Source organism: Lissotriton helveticus, chromosome 7, assembly GCF_964261635.1.
Source record: "Lissotriton helveticus chromosome 7, aLisHel1.1, whole genome shotgun sequence".
Taxonomy (NCBI): Eukaryota; Metazoa; Chordata; class Amphibia; order Caudata; family Salamandridae; genus Lissotriton; species Lissotriton helveticus.
In genome coordinates, this window is record NC_136068.1 from 55,505,363 (window position 1) to 55,527,372 (window position 22,010).

The window sequence follows — 22,010 nt, forward strand, 5'->3', positions numbered from 1 at the left end:
AGCTTGTAGTAACACAAGTCGTACAGGTAGAAGGAGTGAGGCATGGATTACTGCAGAGCTTGTAGTAACACAAGTCAAACAGGCACAGGGAGTGAGGCATGGATTACTGCAGAGCTTGTAGTAACACAAGTCATACAGGCTCAAGGAGTGAGGCCTGGATTACTGCAGAGCTTGTAGTAACACAAGTCATACAGGCACAAGGAGTGAGGCATAGATTACTGCAGAGCATGTAGTAACACAAGTCGTACAGGTACAAGGAGTGAGGCATGGATTACTGCAGAGCTTGTAGTAACACAAGTCATACATGCACAAGGTGTGAGGCATGGATTACTGCAGAGCTTGTAGTAACACAAGTCAAACAGGCACAAGGAGTGAGGCATGGATTACTGCAGATCATGTAGTAACACAAGTCATACAGGCACAAGGAGTGAGGCATGGATTACTGCAGAGCTTGTAGTAACACAAGTCATACAGGCACAAGGAGTGAGGCATGGATTACTGCAGAGCTTGTAGTAACAGAAATCATACAGGCACAAGGTGTGAGGCATGGATTACTGCAGAGCTTGTAGTTACACAAGTCATACAGGCACAGGGAGTGAGGCATGGATTACTGCAGAGCTTGTAGTAACACAGGTCATACAGGCACAAGGCGTGAGGCATAGATTACTGCAGAGCTTGTAGTAACACAGGTCATGCAGGCACACGGAGTGAGGCATGGATTACTGCAGAACTTGTAGTAACGCAAGTCATACAGGCACAAGGAGTGAGGCATGGATTACTGCAGAACTTGTAGTAACACAGGTCATACATGCACCCGACGTGAGGCATGGATTACTGCACAGCTTGTAGTAACACAGGTCATGCAGGCACAAGGAGTGAGGCATGGATTACTGCAGGGCTTGTAACACAAGTCATACAGGCACAAGGAGTGAGGCATGGATTACTGCAGAGCTTGTAGTAACACAGGTCATACAGGCAGAAGGCGTGAGGCATAGATTACTGCAGAGTTTGTAGTAACACAGGTCATGCAGGCACAAGGAGTGAGGCATGGATTACTGCAGAACTTGTAGTAACACAGGTCATACAGGCACCCGACGTGAGGCATGGATTACTGCACAGCTTGTAGTAACACAAGTCATACAGGCACAAGGAGTGAGGCATGGATTACTGCAGAGCTTGTAGTAACACAGGTCATGCAGGCACAAGGAGTGAGGGATGGATTACTGCAGGGCTTGTAACACAAGTCATACAGGCACAAGGAGTGAGGCATGGATTACTGCAGAGCTTGTAGTAACACAGGTCATGCACGCACAAGGAGTGAGGCATGGATTACTGCAGAACTTGTAGTAACACAGGTCATACAGGCTCAAGGAGTGAGGCATGGATTACTGCAGAGCTTGTAGTAACACAGGTCATGCAGGCACAAGGAGTGAGGCATGGATTACTGCAGAACTTGTAGTAACACAAGTCATACAGGCACAAGGCGTGAGGCATGGATTACTGCAGAACTTGTAGTAACACAAGTCATACAGGCACATGGAGTGAGGCATGGATTACTGCAGAGCTTGTAGTAACACAAGTCATACAGGCACAAGGCGTGAGGCATGGATTACTGCAGGGCTTGTAGTAACACAAGTCATACAGGCACAGGGAGTGAGGCATGGATTACTGCAGAGCTTGTAGTAACACAGGTCATACAGGCACATGGAGTGAGGCATGGATTACTGCAGAGCTTGTAGTAACACAAGTCATACAGGCACAAGGCGTGAGGCATGGATTACTGCAGGGCTTGTAGTAACACAAGTCATACAGGCACAAGGAGTGAGGGGTGGATTACTGCAGAGCTTGTAGTAACACAAGTCATACAGGCACAAGGAGTGAGGCATGGATTACTGCAGAGCTTGTAGTAACACAGGTCATACAGGCACAAGGAGTGAGGCATAGATTACTGCAGAGCTTGTAGTAACACGAGTCATACAGGCACATGGAGTGAGGCATGGATTACTGCAGGGCTTGTAACACAAGTCATACAGGCACAAGGAGTGAGGCATGGATTACTGCAGAGCTTGTAGTAACACAAGTCATACAGGCACAGGGAGTGAGGCATGGATTACTGCAGAGCATGTAGTAACACAAGTCATACAGGTGCAAGGCGTGATGCGTGGATTACTGCAAAGCTTGTAGTAACACAAGTCCTACAGGTGCAAGGAGTGAGGCATGGATTACTGCACAGCTTGTAGTAACACAGGTCATACAGGCTCAAGTAGTGAGGCATAGATTACGGCAGAGCTTGTAGTAACACCAGTCACAGAGGCACATGGAGTGAGGCATGGATTACTGCAGAGCTTGTAGTAACACAAGTCGTACAGGTACAAGGAGTGAGGCATGGATTACTGCAGAGCTTGTAGTAACACAAGTCGTACAGGTACAAGGAGTGAGGCATGGATTACTGGAGAGCTTGTAGTAACACAAGTCAAACAGGCACAGGGAGTGAGGCATGGATTACTGCAGAGCTTGTAGTAACACAAGTCGTACAGGTACAAGGAGTGAGGCATGGATTACTGCAGAGCTTGTAGTAACACAAGTCAAACAGGCACAGGGAGTGAGGCATGGATTACTGCAGTGCTTGTAGTAACACAAGTCATACAGGCACAAGGAGTGAGGCCTGGATTACTGCAGAGCTTGTAGTAACACAAGTCATACAGGCACAAGGAGTGAGGCATAGATTACTGCAGAGCATGTAGTAACACAAGTCGTACAGGTACAAGGAGTGAGGCATGGATTACTGCAGAGCTTGTAGTAACACAAGTCATACAGGCACAAGGTGTGAGGCATGGATTACTGCAGAGCTTGTAGTAACACAAGTCAAACAGGCACAAGGAGTGAGGCATGGATTACTGCAGATCATGTAGTAACACAAGTCATACAGGCACAAGGAGTGAGGCATGGATTACTGCAGAGCTTGTAGTAACACAAATCATACAGGCACAAGGAGTGAGGCATGGATTACTGCAGAGCTTGTAGTAACAGAAATCATACAGGCACAAGGTGTGAGGCATGGATTACTGCAGAGCTTGTAGTTACACAAGTCATACAGGCACAGGGAGTGAGGCATGGATTACTGCAGAGCTTGTAGTAACACAGGTCATATAGGCACAAGGCGTGAGGCATAGATTACTGCAGAGCTTGTAGTAACACAGGTCATGCAGGCACAAGGAGTGAGGCATGGATTACTGCAGAACTTGTAGTAACACAAGTCATACAGGCACAAGGAGTGAGGCATGGATTACTGCAGAACTTGTAGTAACACAGGTCATACATGCACCCGACGTGAGGCATGGATTACTGCACAGCTTGTAGTAACACAGGTCATGCAGGCACAAGGAGTGAGGCATGGATTACTGCAGGGCTTGTAACACAAGTCATACAGGCACAAGGAGTGAGGCATGGATTACTGCAGAGCTTGTAGTAACACAGGTCATACAGGCAGAAGGCGTGAGGCATAGATTACTGCAGAGCTTGTTGTAACACAGGTCATGCAGGCACAAGGAGTGAGGCATGGATTACTGCAGAACTTGTAGTAACACAGGTCATACAGGCACCCGACGTGAGGCATGGATTACTGCACAGCTTGTAGTAACACAAGTCATACAGGCACAAGGAGTGAGGCATGGATTACTGCAGCGCTTGTAGTAACAAAGGTCATGCAGGCACAAGGAGTGAGGGATGGATTACTGCAGGGTTTGTAACACAAGTCATACAGGCACAAGGAGTGAGGCATGGATTACTGCAGAGCTTGTAGTAACACAGGTCATGCAGGCACAAGGAGTGAGGCATGGATTACTGCAGAACTTGTAGTAACACAGGTCATACAGGCTCAAGGAGTGAGGCATGGATTACTGCAGAGCTTGTAGTAACACAGGTCATGCAGGCACAAGGAGTGAGGCATGGATTACTGCAGAACTTGTAGTAACACAAGTCATACAGGCACAAGGCGTGAGGCATGGATTACTGCAGAACTTGTAGTAACACAAGTCATACAGGCACATGGAGTGAGGCATGGATTACTGCAGAGCTTGTAGTAACACAAGTCATACAGGCACAAGGCGTGAGGCATGGATTACTGCAGGGCTTGTAGTAACACAAGTCATACAGGCACAGGGAGTGAGGCATGGATTACTGCAGAGCTTGTAGTAACACAGGTCATACAGGCACATGGAGTGAGGCATGGATTACTGCAGAGCTTGTAGTAACACAAGTCATACAGGCACAAGGCGTGAGGCATGGATTACTGCAGGGCTTGTAGTAACACAAGTCATACAGGCACAAGGAGTGAGGGGTGGATTACTGCAGAGCTTGTAGTAACACAATTCATACAGGCACAAGGAGTGAGGCATGGATTACTGCAGAGCTTGTAGTAACACAGGTCATACAGGCACAAGGAGTGAGGCATAGATTACTGCAGAGCTTGTAGTAACACGAGTCATACAGGCACATGGAGTGAGGCATGGATTACTGCAGGGCTTGTAACACAAGTCATACAGGCACAAGGAGTGAGGCATGGATTACTGCAGAGCTTGTAGTAACACAAGTCATACAGGTACAAGGCGTGATGCGTGGATTACTGCAAAGCTTGTAGTAACACAAGTCATACAGGTGCAAGGAGTGAGGCATGGATTACTGCACAGCTTGTAGTAACACAGGTCATACAGGCTCAAGTAGTGAGGCATGGATTACTGCAGAGCTTGTAGTAACACAAGTCATACAGGCACAGGGAGTGAGGCATGGATTACTGCAGAGCTTGTAGTAACACAAGTCAAACAGGCACAGGGAGTGAGGCATGGATTACTGCAGAGCTTGTAGTAACACAAGTCATAGAGGCACAAGGAGTGAGGCATGGATTACTGCAGAGCTTGTAGTAACACAAGTCAAACCGGCACAGGGAGTGCGGCTTGGATTACTGCAGAGCTTGTAGTAACACAAGTCATACAGGCACAAGGAGTGAGGGGTGGATTACTGCACAGCTTGTGGTAACACAGGTCATACAGGCTCAAGGAGTGAGGCATGGATTACTGCAGAGCTTGTAGTAACACAGGTCATACAGGCTCAAGGAGTGAGGCATGGATTACTGCAGAGCTTGCAGTAACACAAGTCAAACAGGCACAGGGAGTGAGGCATGGATTACTGCAGAGCTTGTAGTAACACAAATCAAACAGGCACAAGTCGTGAGGCATGGATTACTGCAGAGCTTGTAGTAACACAAGTCAAACAGGCACAGGGAGTGAGGCATGGATTACTGCAGAGCTTGTAGTAACACAAGTCAAACAGGCACAGGGAGTGCGGCTTGGATTACTGCAGAGCTTGTAGTAACACAAGTCAAACAGGCACAGGGAGTGAGGCATGGATTACTGCAGAGCTTGTAGTAACACAAGTCATACAGGCACAAGGAGTGAGGCATGGATTACTGCAGAGCTTGTAGTAACACAGGTCATACAGGCACAAGGCGTGAGGCATGGATTACTGCGGAGCTTGTAGTAACACAAGTCGTACAGGTACAAGGAGTGAGGCATGGATTACTGCAGAGCTTGTAGTAACACAAGTCAAACAGGCACAGGGAGTGAGGCATGGATTACTGCAGAGCTTGTAGTAACACAAGTCATACAGGCACAAGGAGTGAGGCATAGATTACGGCAGAGCTTGTAGTAACACCAGTCACAGAGGCACATGGAGTGAGGCATGGATTACTGCAGAGCTTGTAGTAACACAAGTCGTACAGGTACAAGGAGTGAGGCATGGATTACTGCAGAGCTTGTAGTAACACAAGTCGTACAGGTACAAGGAGTGAGGCATGGATTACTGGAGAGCTTGTAGTAACACAAGTCATACAGGCACAAGGAGTGAGGCATAGATTACGGCAGAGCTTGTAGTAACACCAGTCACAGAGGCACATGGAGTGAGGCATGGATTACTGCAGAGCTTGTAGTAACACAAGTCGTACAGGTACAAGGAGTGAGGCATGGATTACTGCAGAGCTTGTAGTAACACAAGTCGTACAGGTACAAGGAGTGAGGCATGGATTACTAGAGAGCTTGTAGTAACACAAGTCAAACAGGCACAGGGAGTGAGGCATGGATTACTGCAGAGCTTGTAGTAACACAAGTCGTACAGGTAGAAGGAGTGAGGCATGGATTACTGCAGAGCTTGTAGTAACACAAGTCAAACAGGCACAGGGAGTGAGGCATGGATTACTGCAGAGCTTGTAGTAACACAAGTCATACAGGCACAAGGAGTGAGGCCTGGATTACTGCAGAGCTTGTAGTAACACAAGTCATACAGGCACAAGGAGTGAGGCATAGATTACTGCAGAGCATGTAGTAACACAAGTCGTACAGGTACAAGGAGTGAGGCATAGATTACTGCAGAGCATGTAGTAACACAAGTCGTACAGGTACAAGGAGTGAGGCATGGATTACTGCAGAGCTTGTAGTAACACAAGTAAAACAGGCACAGGGAGTGAGGCATGGATTACTGCAGAGCTTGTAGTAACACAGGTCATACAGGCACATGGAGTGAGGCATGGATTACTGCAGAGCTTGTAGTAACACAAGTCATACAGGCACAAGGCGTGAGGCATGGATTACTGCAGGGCTTGTAGTAACACAAGTCATACAGGCACAAGGAGTGAGGGGTGGATTACTGCAGAGCTTGTAGTAACACAATTCATACAGGCACAAGGAGTGAGGCATGGATTACTGCAGAGCTTGTAGTAACACAGGTCATACAGGCACAAGGAGTGAGGCATAGATTACTGCAGAGCTTGTAGTAACACGAGTCATACAGGCACATGGAGTGAGGCATGGATTACTGCAGGGCTTGTAACACAAGTCATACAGGCACAAGGAGTGAGGCATGGATTACTGCAGAGCTTGTAGTAACACAAGTCATACAGGTGCAAGGCGTGATGCGTGGATTACTGCAAAGCTTGTAGTAACACAAGTCATACAGGTGCAAGGAGTGAGGCATGGATTACTGCACAGCTTGTAGTAACACAGGTCATACAGGCTCAAGTAGTGAGGCATGGATTACTGCAGAGCTTGTAGTAACACAAGTCATACAGGCACAGGGAGTGAGGCATGGATTACTGCAGAGCTTGTAGTAACACAAGTCAAACAGGCACAGGGAGTGAGGCATGGATTACTGCAGAGCTTGTAGTAACACAAGTCATAGAGGCACAAGGAGTGAGGCATGGATTACTGCAGAGCTTGTAGTAACACAAGTCAAACAGGCACAGGGAGTGCGGCTTGGATTACTGCAGAGCTTGTAGTAACACAAGTCATACAGGCACAAGGAGTGAGGGGTGGATTACTGCACAGCTTGTGGTAACACAGGTCATACAGGCTCAAGGAGTGAGGCATGGATTACTGCAGAGCTTGTAGTAACACAGGTTATACAGGCTCAAGGAGTGAGGCATGGATTACTGCAGAGCTTGCAGTAACACAAGTCAAACAGGCACAGGGAGTGAGGCATGGATTACTGCAGAGCTTGTAGTAACACAAATCAAACAGGCACAAGTCGTGAGGCATGGATTACTGCAGAGCTTGTAGTAACACAAGTCAAACAGGCACAGGGAGTGAGGCATGGATTACTGCAGAGCTTGTAGTAACACAAGTCAAACAGGCACAGGGAGTGCGGCTTGGATTACTGCAGAGCTTGTAGTAACACAAGTCAAACAGGCACAGGGAGTGAGGCATGGATTACTGCAGAGCTTGTAGTAACACAAGTCATACAGGCACAAGGAGTGAGGCATGGATTACTGCAGAGCTTGTAGTAACACAGGTCATACAGGCACAAGGCGTAAGGCATGGATTACTGCGGAGCTTGTAGTAACACAAGTCGTACAGGTACAAGGAGTGAGGCATGGATTACTGCAGAGCTTGTAGTAACACAAGTCAAACAGGCACAGGGAGTGAGGCATGGATTACTGCAGAGCTTGTAGTAACACAAGTCATACAGGCACAAGGAGTGAGGCATAGATTACGGCAGAGCTTGTAGTAACACCAGTCACAGAGGCACATGGAGTGAGGCATGGATTACTGCAGAGCTTGTAGTAACACAAGTCGTACAGGTACAAGGAGTGAGGCATGGATTACTGCAGAGCTTGTAGTAACACAAGTCGTACAGGTACAAGGAGTGAGGCATGGATTACTGGAGAGCTTGTAGTAACACAAGTCATACAGGCACAAGGTGTGAGGCATAGATTACGGCAGAGCTTGTAGTAACACCAGTCACAGAGGCACATGGAGTGAGGCATGGATTACTGCAGAGCTTGTAGTAACACAAGTCGTACAGGTACAAGGAGTGAGGCATGGATTACTGCAGAGCTTGTAGTAACACAAGTCGTACAGGTACAAGGAGTGAGGCATGGATTACTAGAGAGCTTGTAGTAACACAAGTCAAACAGGCACAGGGAGTGAGGCATGGATTACTGCAGAGCTTGTAGTAACACAAGTCGTACAGGTAGAAGGAGTGAGGCATGGATTACTGCAGAGCTTGTAGTAACACAGGTCATGCAGGCACAAGGAGTGAGGCATGGATTACTGCAGAACTTGTAGTAACACAAGTCATACAGGCACAAGGAGTGAGGCATGGATTACTGCAGAACTTGTAGTAACACAGGTCATACATGCACCCGACGTGAGGCATGGATTACTGCACAGCTTGTAGTAACACAGGTCATGCAGGCACAAGGAGTGAGGCATGGATTACTGCAGGGCTTGTAACACAAGTCATACAGGCACAAGGAGTGAGGCATGGATTACTGCAGAGCTTGTAGTAACACAGGTCATACAGGCAGAAGGCGTGAGGCATAGATTACTGCAGAGCTTGTTGTAACACAGGTCATGCAGGCACAAGGAGTGAGGCATGGATTACTGCAGAACTTGTAGTAACACAGGTCATACAGGCACCCGACGTGAGGCATGGATTACTGCACAGCTTGTAGTAACACAAGTCAAACAGGCACAAGGAGTGAGGCATGGATTACTGCAGCGCTTGTAGTAACAAAGGTCATGCAGGCACAAGGAGTGAGGGATGGATTACTGCAGGGTTTGTAACACAAGTCATACAGGCACAAGGAGTGAGGCATGGATTACTGCAGAGCTTGTAGTAACACAGGTCATGCAGGCACAAGGAGTGAGGCATGGATTACTGCAGAACTTGTAGTAACACAGGTCATACAGGCTCAAGGAGTGAGGCATGGATTACTGCAGAGCTTGTAGTAACACAGGTCATGCAGGCACAAGGAGTGAGGCATGGATTACTGCAGAACTTGTAGTAACACAAGTCATACAGACAGAAGGCGTGAGGCATGGATTACTGCAGAACTTGTAGTAACACAAGTCATACAGGCACATGGAGTGAGGCATGGATTACTGCAGAGCTTGTAGTAACACAAGTCATACAGGCACAAGGCGTGAGGCATGGATTACTGCAGGGCTTGTAGTAACACAAGTCATACAGGCACAGGGAGTGAGGCATGGATTACTGCAGAGCTTGTAGTAACACAGGTCATACAGGCACATGGAGTGAGGCATGGATTACTGCAGAGCTTGTAGTAACACAAGTCATACAGGCACAAGGCGTGAGGCATGGATTACTGCAGGGCTTGTAGTAACACAAGTCATACAGGCACAAGGAGTGAGGGGTGGATTACTGCAGAGCTTGTAGTAACACAATTCATACAGGCACAAGGAGTGAGGCATGGATTACTGCAGAGCTTGTAGTAACACAGGTCATACAGGCACAAGGAGTGAGGCATAGATTACTGCAGAGCTTGTAGTAACACGAGTCATACAGGCACATGGAGTGAGGCATGGATTACTGCAGGGCTTGTAACACAAGTCATACAGGCACAAGGAGTGAGGCATGGATTACTGCAGAGCTTGTAGTAACACAAGTCATACAGGTACAAGGCGTGATGCGTGGATTACTGCAAAGCTTGTAGTAACACAAGTCATACAGGTGCAAGGAGTGAGGCATGGATTACTGCACAGCTTGTAGTAACACAGGTCATACAGGCTCAAGTAGTGAGGCATGGATTACTGCAGAGCTTGTAGTAACACAAGTCATACAGGCACAGGGAGTGAGGCATGGATTACTGCAGAGCTTGTAGTAACACAAGTCAAACAGGCACAGGGAGTGAGGCATGGATTACTGCAGAGCTTGTAGTAACACAAGTCATAGAGGCACAAGGAGTGAGGCATGGATTACTGCAGAGCTTGTAGTAACACAAGTCAAACCGGCACAGGGAGTGCGGCTTGGATTACTGCAGAGCTTGTAGTAACACAAGTCATACAGGCACAAGGAGTGAGGGGTGGATTACTGCACAGCTTGTGGTAACACAGGTCATACAGGCTCAAGGAGTGAGGCATGGATTACTGCAGAGCTTGTAGTAACACAGGTCATACAGGCTCAAGGAGTGAGGCATGGATTACTGCAGAGCTTGCAGTAACACAAGTCAAACAGGCACAGGGAGTGAGGCATGGATTACTGCAGAGCTTGTAGTAACACAAATCAAACAGGCACAAGTCGTGAGGCATGGATTACTGCAGAGCTTGTAGTAACACAAGTCAAACAGGCACAGGGAGTGAGGCATGGATTACTGCAGAGCTTGTAGTAACACAAGTCAAACAGGCACAGGGAGTGCGGCTTGGATTACTGCAGAGCTTGTAGTAACACAAGTCAAACAGGCACAGGGAGTGAGGCATGGATTACTGCAGAGCTTGTAGTAACACAAGTCATACAGGCACAAGGAGTGAGGCATGGATTACTGCAGAGCTTGTAGTAACACAGGTCATACAGGCACAAGGCGTGAGGCATGGATTACTGCGGAGCTTGTAGTAACACAAGTCGGACAGGTACAAGGAGTGAGGCATGGATTACTGCAGAGCTTGTAGTAACACAAGTCAAACAGGCACAGGGAGTGAGGCATGGATTACTGCAGAGCTTGTAGTAACACAAGTCATACAGGCACAAGGAGTGAGGCATAGATTACGGCAGAGCTTGTAGTAACACCAGTCACAGAGGCACATGGAGTGAGGCATGGATTACTGCAGAGCTTGTAGTAACACAAGTCGTACAGGTACAAGGAGTGAGGCATGGATTACTGCAGAGCTTGTAGTAACACAAGTCGTACAGGTACAAGGAGTGAGGCATGGATTACTGGAGAGCTTGTAGTAACACAAGTCATACAGGCACAAGGAGTGAGGCATAGATTACGGCAGAGCTTGTAGTAACACCAGTCACAGAGGCACATGGAGTGAGGCATGGATTACTGCAGAGCTTGTAGTAACACAAGTCGTACAGGTACAAGGAGTGAGGCATGGATTACTGCAGAGCTTGTAGTAACACAAGTCGTACAGGTACAAGGAGTGAGGCATGGATTACTAGAGAGCTTGTAGTAACACAAGTCAAACAGGCACAGGGAGTGAGGCATGGATTACTGCAGAGCTTGTAGTAACACAAGTCGTACAGGTAGAAGGAGTGAGGCATGGATTACTGCAGAGCTTGTAGTAACACAAGTCAAACAGGCACAGGGAGTGAGGCATGGATTACTGCAGAGCTTGTAGTAACACAAGTCATACAGGCACAAGGAGTGAGGCCTGGATTACTGCAGAGCTTGTAGTAACACAAGTCATACAGGCACAAGGAGTGAGGCATAGATTACTGCAGAGCATGTAGTAACACAAGTCGTACAGGTACAAGGAGTGAGGCATAGAGTACTGCAGAGCATGTAGTAACACAAGTCGTACAGGTACAAGGAGTGAGGCATGGATTACTGCAGAGCTTGTAGTAACACAAGTCAAACAGGCACAGGGAGTGAGGCATAGATTACTGCAGAGCTTGTAGTAACACAGGTCATACAGGCACATGGAGTGAGGCATGGATTACTGCAGAGCTTGTAGTAACACAAGTCATACAGGCACAAGGCGTGAGGCATGGATTACTGCAGGGCTTGTAGTAACACAAGTCATACAGGCACAAGGAGTGAGGGGTGGATTACTGCAGAGCTTGTAGTAACACAATTCATACAGGCACAAGGAGTGAGGCATGGATTACTGCAGAGCTTGTAGTAACACAGGTCATACAGGCACAAGGAGTGAGGCATAGATTACTGCAGAGCTTGTAGTAACACGAGTCATACAGGCACATGGAGTGAGGCATGGATTACTGCAGGGCTTGTAACACAAGTCATACAGGCACAAGGAGTGAGGCATGGATTACTGCAGAGCTTGTAGTAACACAAGTCATACAGGTGCAAGGCGTTATGCGTGGATTACTGCAAAGCTTGTAGTAACACAAGTCATACAGGTGCAAGGAGTGAGGCATGGATTACTGCACAGCTTGTAGTAACACAGGTCATACAGGCTCAAGTAGTGAGGCATGGATTACTGCAGAGCTTGTAGTAACACAAGTCATACAGGCACAGGGAGTGAGGCATGGATTACTGCAGAGCTTGTAGTAACACAAGTCAAACAGGCACAGGGAGTGAGGCATGGATTACTGCAGAGCTTGTAGTAACACAAGTCATAGAGGCACAAGGAGTGAGGCATGGATTACTGCAGAGCTTGTAGTAACACAAGTCAAACAGGCACAGGGAGTGCGGCTTGGATTACTGCAGAGCTTGTAGTAACACAAGTCATACAGGCACAAGGAGTGAGGGGTGGATTACTGCACAGCTTGTGGTAACACAGGTCATACAGGCTCAAGGAGTGAGGCATGGATTACTGCAGAGCTTGTAGTAACACAGGTTATACAGGCTCAAGGAGTGAGGCATGGATTACTGCAGAGCTTGCAGTAACACAAGTCAAACAGGCACAGGGAGTGAGGCATGGATTACTGCAGAGCTTGTAGTAACACAAATCAAACAGGCACAAGTCGTGAGGCATGGATTACTGCAGAGCTTGTAGTAACACAAGTCAAACAGGCACAGGGAGTGAGGCATGGATTACTGCAGAGCTTGTAGTAACACAAGTCAAACAGGCACAGGGAGTGCGGCTTGGATTACTGCAGAGCTTGTAGTAACACAAGTCAAACAGGCACAGGGAGTGAGGCATGGATTACTGCAGAGCTTGTAGTAACACAAGTCATACAGGCACAAGGAGTGAGGCATGGATGACTGCAGAGCTTGTAGTAACACAGGTCATACAGGCACAAGGCGTGAGGCATGGATTACTGCGGAGCTTGTAGTAACACAAGTCGTACAGGTACAAGGAGTGAGGCATGGATTACTGCAGAGCTTGTAGTAACACAAGTCAAACAGGCACAGGGAGTGAGGCATGGATTACTGCAGAGCTTGTAGTAACACAAGTCATACAGGCACAAGGAGTGAGGCATAGATTACGGCAGAGCTTGTAGTAACACCAGTCACAGAGGCACATGGAGTGAGGCATGGATTACTGCAGAGCTTGTAGTAACACAAGTCGTACAGGTACAAGGAGTGAGGCATGGATTACTGCAGAGCTTGTAGTAACACAAGTCGTACAGGTACAAGGAGTGAGGCATGGATTACTGGAGAGCTTGTAGTAACACAAGTCATACAGGCACAAGGAGTGAGGCATAGATTACGGCAGAGCTTGTAGTAACACCAGTCACAGAGGCACATGGAGTGAGGCATGGATTACTGCAGAGCTTGTAGTAACACAAGTCGTACAGGTACAAGGAGTGAGGCATGGATTACTGCAGAGCTTGTAGTAACACAAGTCGTACAGGTACAAGGAGTGAGGCATGGATTACTAGAGAGCTTGTAGTAACACAAGTCAAACAGGCACAGGGAGTGAGGCATGGATTACTGCAGAGCTTGTAGTAACACAAGTCGTACAGGTAGAAGGAGTGAGGCATGGATTACTGCAGAGCTTGTAGTAACACAAGTCAAACAGGCACAGGGAGTGAGGCATGGATTACTGCAGAGCTTGTAGTAACACAAGTCATACAGGCACAAGGAGTGAGGCCTGGATTACTGCAGAGCTTGTAGTAACACAAGTCATACAGGCACAAGGAGTGAGGCATAGATTACTGCAGAGCATGTAGTAACACAAGTCGTACAGGTACAAGGAGTGAGGCATGGATTACTGCAGAGCTTGTAGTAACACAAGTCATACATGCACAAGGTGTGAGGCATGGATTACTGCAGAGCTTGTAGTAACACAAGTCAAACAGGCACAAGGAGTGAGGCATGGATTACTGCAGATCATGTAGTAACACAAGTCATACAGGCACAAGGAGTGAGGCATGGATTACTGCAGAGCTTGTAGTAACACAAGTCATACAGGCACAAGGAGTGAGGCATGGATTACTGCAGAGCTTGTAGTAACAGAAATCATACAGGCACAAGGTGTGAGGCATGGATTACTGCAGAGCTTGTAGTTACACAAGTCATACAGGCACAGGGAGTGAGGCATGGATTACTGCAGAGCTTGTAGTAACACAGGTCATACAGGCACAAGGCGTGAGGCATAGATTACTGCAGAGCTTGTAGTAACACAGGTCATGCAGGCACAAGGAGTGAGGCATGGATTACTGCAGAACTTGTAGTAACGCAAGTCATACAGGCACAAGGAGTGAGGCATGGATTACTGCAGAACTTGTAGTAACACAGGTCATACATGCACCCGACGTGAGGCATGGATTACTGCACAGCTTGTAGTAACACAGGTCATGCAGGCACAAGGAGTGAGGCATGGATTACTGCAGGGCTTGTAACACAAGTCATACAGGCACAAGGAGTGAGGCATGGATTACTGCAGAGCTTGTAGTAACACAGGTCATACAGGCAGAAGGCGTGAGGCATAGATTACTGCAGAGCTTGTAGTAACACAGGTCATGCAGGCACAAGGAGTGAGGCATGGATTACTGCAGAACTTGTAGTAACACAGGTCATACAGGCACCCGACGTGAGGCATGGATTACTGCACAGCTTGTAGTAACACAAGTCATACAGGCACAAGGAGTGAGGCATGGATTACTGCAGAGCTTGTAGTAACACAGGTCATGCAGGCACAAGGAGTGAGGGATGGATTACTGCAGGGCTTGTAACACAAGTCATACAGGCACAAGGAGTGAGGCATGGATTACTGCAGAGCTTGTAGTAACACAGGTCATGCAGGCACAAGGAGTGAGGCATGGATTACTGCAGAACTTGTAGTAACACAGGTCATACAGGCTCAAGGAGTGAGGCATGGATTACTGCAGAGCTTGTAGTAACACAGGTCATGCAGGCACAAGGAGTGAGGCATGGATTACTGCAGAACTTGTAGTAACACAAGTCATACAGGCACAAGGCGTGAGGCATGGATTACTGCAGAACTTGTAGTAACACAAGTCATACAGGCACATGGAGTGAGGCATGGATTACTGCAGAGCTTGTAGTAACACAAGTCATACAGGCACAAGGCGTGAGGCATGGATTACTGCAGGGCTTGTAGTAACACAAGTCATACAGGCACAGGGAGTGAGGCATGGATTACTGCAGAGCTTGTAGTAACACAGGTCATACAGGCACATGGAGTGAGGCATGGATTACTGCAGAGCTTGTAGTAACACAAGTCATACAGGCACAAGGCGTGAGGCATGGATTACTGCAGGGCTTGTAGTAACACAAGTCATACAGGCACAAGGAGTGAGGGGTGGATTACTGCAGAGCTTGTAGTAACACAAGTCATACAGGCACAAGGAGTGAGGCATGGGTTACTGCAGAGCTTGTAGTAACACAGGTCATACAGGCACAAGGAGTGAGGCATAGATTACTGCAGAGCTTGTAGTAACACGAGTCATACAGGCACATGGAGTGAGGCATGGATTACTGCAGGGCTTGTAACACAAGTCATACAGGCACAAGGAGTGAGGCATGGATTACTGCAGAGCTTGTAGTAACACAAGTCATACAGGCACAGGGAGTGAGGCATGGATTACTGCAGAGCATGTAGTAACACAAGTCATACAGGTGCAAGGCGTGATGCGTGGATTACTGCAAAGCTTGTAGTAACACAAGTCCTACAGGTGCAAGGAGTGAGGCATGGATTACTGCACAGCTTGTAGTAACACAGGTCATACAGGCTCAAGTAGTGAGGCATGGATTACTGCAGAGCTTGTAGTAACACAAGTCATACAGGTACAGGGAGTGAGGCATGTATTACTGCAGAGCTTGTAGTAACACAAGTCAAACAGGCACAGGGAGTGAGGCATGGATTACTGCAGAGCTTGTAGTAACACAAGTCATAGAGGCACAAGGAGTGAGGCATGGATTACTGCAGAGCTTGTAGTAACACAAGTCAAACAGGCACAGGGAGTGTGGCTTGGATTACTGCAGAGCTTGTAGTAACACAAGTCATACAGGCACAAGGAGTGAGGGGGTGGATTACTGCACAGCTTGTGGTAACACAGGTCATACAGGCTCAAGGAGTGAGGCATGGATTACTGCAGAGCTTGTAGTAACACAGGTCATACAGGCTCAAGGAGTGAGGCATGGATTACTGCAGAGCTTGCAGTAACACAAGTCAAACAGGCACAGGGAGTGAGGCATGGATTACTGCAGAGCTTGTAGTAACACAAATCAAACAGGCACAAGTCGTGAGGCATGGATTACTGCAGAGCTTGTAGTAACACAAGTCAAACAGGCACAGGGAGTGAGGCATGGATTACTGCAGAGCTTGTAGTAACACAAGTCAAACAGGCACAGGGAGTGCGGCTTGGATTACTGCAGAGCTTGTAGTAACACAAGTCAAACAGGCACAGGGAGTGAGGCATGGATTACTGCAGAGCTTGTAGTAACACAAGTCATACAGGCACAAGGAGTGAGGCATGGATTACTGCAGAGCTTGTAGTAACACAGGTCATACAGGCACAAGGCGTGAGGCATGTATTACTGCGGAGCTTGTAGTAACACAAGTCGTACAGGTACAAGGAGTGAGGCATGGATTACTGCAGAGCTTGTAGTAACACAAGTCAAACAGGCACAGGGAGTGAGGCATGGATTACTGCAGAGCTTGTAGTAACACAAGTCATACAGGCACAAGGAGTGAGGCATAGATTACGGCAGAGCTTGTAGTAACACCAGTCACAGAGGCACATGGAGTGAGGCATGGATTACTGCAGAGCTTGTAGTAACACAAGTCGTACAGGTACAAGGAGTGAGGCATGGATTACTGCAGAGCTTGTAGTAACACAAGTCGTACAGGTACAAGGAGTGAGGCATGGATTACTGGAGAGCTTGTAGTAACACAAGTCAAACAGGCACAGGGAGTGAGGCATGGATTACTGCAGAGCTTGTAGTAACACAAGTCGTACAGGTACAAGGAGTGAGGCATGGATTACTGCAGAGCTTGTAGTAACACAAGTCAAACAGGCACAGGGAGTGAGGCATGGATTACTGCAGAGCTTGTAGTAACACAAGTCATACAGGCATAAGGAGTGAGGCCTGGATTACTGCAGAGCTTGTAGTAACACAAGTCATACAGGCACAAGGAGTGAGGCATAGATTACTGCAGAGCATGTAGTAACACAAGTCGTACAGGTACAAGGAGTGAGGCATGGATTACTGCAGAGCTTGTAGTAACACAAGTCGTACAGGTACAAGGAGTGAGGCATGAATTACTGCAGAGCTTGTAGTAACACAAGTCAAACAGGCACAGGGAGTGAGGCATGGATTACTGCAGAGCTTGTAGTAACACATGTCATACAGGCTCAAGGAGTGAGGCATGGATTACTGCAGAGCTTGAGGCATGGATTACTGCAGAGCTTGTAGTAAGACAAGTCGTACAGATACAAGGAGTGAGGCATGGATTACTGCAGAGTTTGTAGTAACACAGGTCATACAGGCACAGTGAGTGAGGCATGGATTACTGCAGAGCTTGTAGTAACACAAGTCAAACAGGCACAAGGAGTGAGGCATGGATTACTGCAGAGCTTGTAGTAACACAAGTCAAACAGGCACAGGGAGTGAGGCATGGATTCCTGCAGAGCTTGTAGTAACACAAGTCATACAGGCACAAGGATTGAGGCATGGATTACTGCAGGGCTTTTAGTAACACAAGTCATACAGGCACAGGGAGTGAGGCATGGATTACTGCAGAGCTTGTAGTAACACAAGTCATACAGGCACAAGGAGTGAGACATGGATTACTGCAGAGCTTGTAGTAACACAAGTCATACAGGCACAAGGAGTGAGGCATGGATTACCGCAGAGATTGTAGTAACACAAGTCATACAGGCACAAGGAGTGAGACATGGATTACTGCAGAGCTTGTAGTAACACAGGTCATACAGGCACAAGGAGTGAGGCATAGATTACTGCAGAGCTTGTAGTAACACAAGTAATACAGGCACAAGGCGTGAGGCGTGGATTACTGCAGAGCTTGTAGTAACACAAGTCATACAGGCACAAGGAGTGAGGCATGGATTACTGCAGAGCTTGTAGTAACACAAGTCATACAGGCACAAGGAGTGAGGCATAGATTACTGCAGAACTTGTAGTAACACAAGTCATACAGGCACAAGGAGTGAGACATGGATTACTGCAGAACTTGTAGTAACACAGGTCATACAGGCACAAGGAGTGAGGCATAGATTACTGCAGAGCTTGTAGTAACACAGGTCATACAGGCACAAGGAGTGAGGCATAGATTACTGCAGAGCTTGTAGTAACACAAGTCATACAGGCACAAGGAGTGAGGCATGGATTACCGCAGAGATTGTAGTAACACAAGTCATACAGGCACAAAGAGTGAGACATGGATTACTGCAGAGCTTGTAGGAACACAGGTCATACAGGCACAAGGAGTGAGGCATAGATTACTGCAGAGCTTGAAGTAACACAAGTAATACAGGCACAAGGCGTGAGGTGTGGATTACTGCAGAGCTTGTAGTAACACAAGTCATACAGGCACAAGAAGTGAGGCATGGATTACTGCAGAGCTTGTAGTAACACAAGTCATACAGGCACAAGGAGTGAGGCATAGATTACTGCAGAGCTTGTAGTAACACAAGTCATACAGGCACAAGGAGTGAGGTATGGATTACGGCAGAGCTTGTAGTAAGACAAGTCATACAGGCACAAGGAGTGAGGCATAGATTACTGCAAAGCTTGTAGTAAGACAAGTCATACAGGCACAAGGAGTGAGGCATGGATTACGGCAGAGCTTGTAGTAACACAAGTCGTACAGGTACAAGGAGTGAGGCATGGATTACTGCAGAGCTTGTAGTAACACAAGTCAAACAGGCACAGGGAGTGAGGCATGGATTACTGCAGAGCTTGTAGTAACACAGGTCATACAGGCTCAAGGAGTGAGGCATGGATTACTGCAGAGCTTGTAGTAACTCAAGTCGTACAGGTACAAGGAGTGAGGCATGGATTAATGCAGAGCTTGTAGTAACACAAGTCAAACAGGCACAGGGAGCAAGGCTTGCATTACTGCAGAGCTTGTAGTAACACAAGTCATACAGGCACAAGGAGTGAGGCATAGGTTACTGCAGAGCATGTAGTAACACAAGTCATACAGGCACAAGGAGTGAGGCATAGATTACTGCAGAGCATGTAGTAACACAAGTCAAACAGGCACAGGGAGCGAGGCATGGATTACTGCAGAGCTTGTAGTAACACAAGTCATACAGGCACAAGGAGTGAGGCATAGATTACTGCAGAGCTTGTAGTAACACAAGTCATACAGGCACAAGGAGTGAGGCATAGATTACTGCAGAGCATGTAGTAACACAAGTCAAACAGGCACAGGGAGCGAGGCATGGATTACTGCAGAGCTTGTAGTAACACAAGTCATACAGGCTCAAGGAGTGAGGCATGGATTACTGCAGAGCTTGAGGCATGGATTACTGCAGAGCTTGTAGTAACACAAGTCGTACAGGTACAAGGAGTGAGGCTTGGATTACTGCAGAGCTTGTAGTAACACAAGTCATACAGGCACAAGGAGTGAGGCATGGATTACTGCAGAGCTTGTAGTAACACAAGTCAAACAGGCACAGGGAGTGAGGCATGGATTACTGCAGAGCTTGTAGTAACACAAGTCATACAGGCACAAGGATTGAGGCATGGATTACTGCAGGGCTTGTAGTAACACAAGTCATACAGGCACAGGGAGTGAGGCATGGATTACTGCAGAGCTTGTAGTAACACAAGTCATACAGGCACAAGGAGTGAGACATGGATTACTGCAGAGTTTATAGTAACACAAGTCATACAGGCACAAGGAGTGAGGCATGGATTACCGCAGAGATTGTAGTAACACAAGTCATACAGGCACAAGGAGTGAGACATGGATTACGGCAGAGCTTGTAGTAACACAGGTCATACAGGCACAAGGAGTGAGGCATAGATTACTGCAGAGCTTGTAGTAACACAAGTCATACAGGCACAAGGCGTGAGGCGTGGATTACTGCAGAGCTTGTAGTAACACAAGTCATACAGGCACAAGGAATGAGGCATGGATTACTGCAGAGCTTGTAGTAACACAAGTCATACAGGCACAAGGAGTGAGGTATGGATTACGGCAGAGCTTGTAGTAAGACAAGTCATACAGGCACAAGGAGTGAGGCATAGATTACTGCAGAGCTTGTAGTAAAACAAGTCATACAGGCACAAGGACTGAGGCATGGATTACGGCAGAGCTTGTAGTAACACCAGTCACAGAGGCACAAGGAGTGAGAAGCAGGTTACTGCAGAGCTTGTAGTAACACAAGTCATACAGGCACAAGGAGTGAGAAGCAGGTTACTGCAGAGCTTGTAGTAACACAAGTCATACAGGCACAAGGTGTGAGGCATGGATTACTGCAGAGCTTGTAGTAACACAAGTCATACAGGCACAAGGAGTGAGGCATAGATTACTGCAGAGCTTGTAGTAACACAAGTCATACAGGCACAAGGAGTGAGGTATGGATTACGGCAGAGCTTGTAGTAAGACAAGTCATACAGGTACAAGGAGTGAGGCATAGATTACTGCAGAGCTTGTAGTAAAACAAGTCATACAGGCACAAGGACTGAGGCATGGATTACGGCAGAGCTTGTAGTAACACCAGTCACAGAGGCACAAGGAGTGAGAAGCAGGTTACTGCAGAGCTTGTAGTAACACAAGTCATACAGGCACAAGGAGTGAGAAGCAGGTTACTGCAGAGCTTGTAGTAACACAAGTCATACAGGCACAAGGAGTGAGGCATGGATTACGGCAGAGCTCGTAGTAACACCAGTCACAGAGGCACAAGGAGTGAGAAGCAGGTTACTGCAGAGCTTGTAGTAACACAAGTCATACAGGCACAAGGAGTGAGGCATGGATTACGGCAGAGCTCGTAGTAACACCAGTCACAGAGGCACAAGGAGTGAGAAGCAGGTTACTGCAGAGCTTGTAGTAACACAAGTCATACAGGCACAAGGAGTGAGGCATGGATTACGGCAGAGCTCGTAGTAACACCAGTCACAGAGGCACAAGGAGTGAGAAGCAGGTTACTGCAGAGCTTGTAGTAACACAAGTCATATAGGCACGAGGATTGAAAGGTGGATTACCGAAGAGTTTTCAGTAGCACTAATCCTACAGCAGAGGGAACTGCAGACCTTGCTGTAGCACAAATGCAAATTTCGTGAATAAATGTGTGAACATTGCTAAAACAAAGCAGGTTTTGTCTGGATAGACCCTAAACCCAAGCATATGTTCTTCTCTACAGGTCATGGCAAAAGGAAACATTGTCTTGCATGGACAGACAGCTCTAAATATCAGTGCGGACTCAGGTGAGGATCTTGTCCTGACCACATACACGACTGCCACCAAAATGTACCCAAAAGTTACCCCTGTTTGAGAGCCAGGCCTGTCAGAGGCTTTTGTGAGGCCCGCGTAACTAACCTGTATGTGGCGCAACCTAGTAGGGGGAGAGGTGTGGCGCCGCGGCCAGGGCTACTGACGTTGGAATCTGGGGATCACGGTTCAATCCCCGGCTCTGGCGGCAGGTTAGCCCAG

At 47.5% G+C, this 22,010-nt stretch overlaps 1 protein-coding gene across 1 annotated transcript in view; it reads left to right on the plus strand.

Moving 5' to 3' along the window:
* The window catches only part of LOC144768023 (alpha-2-macroglobulin-like protein 1), a 304,226-nt gene that overhangs the window by 129,412 nt on the left and 152,804 nt on the right, over window positions 1-22,010 (plus strand). The window contains exon 13 of the mRNA XM_078651421.1: window positions 21,721-21,784. Coding sequence (XP_078507547.1) covers window positions 21,721-21,784 — 64 coding nt within the window. The remainder of the gene's footprint in view (window positions 1-21,720; window positions 21,785-22,010) is intronic.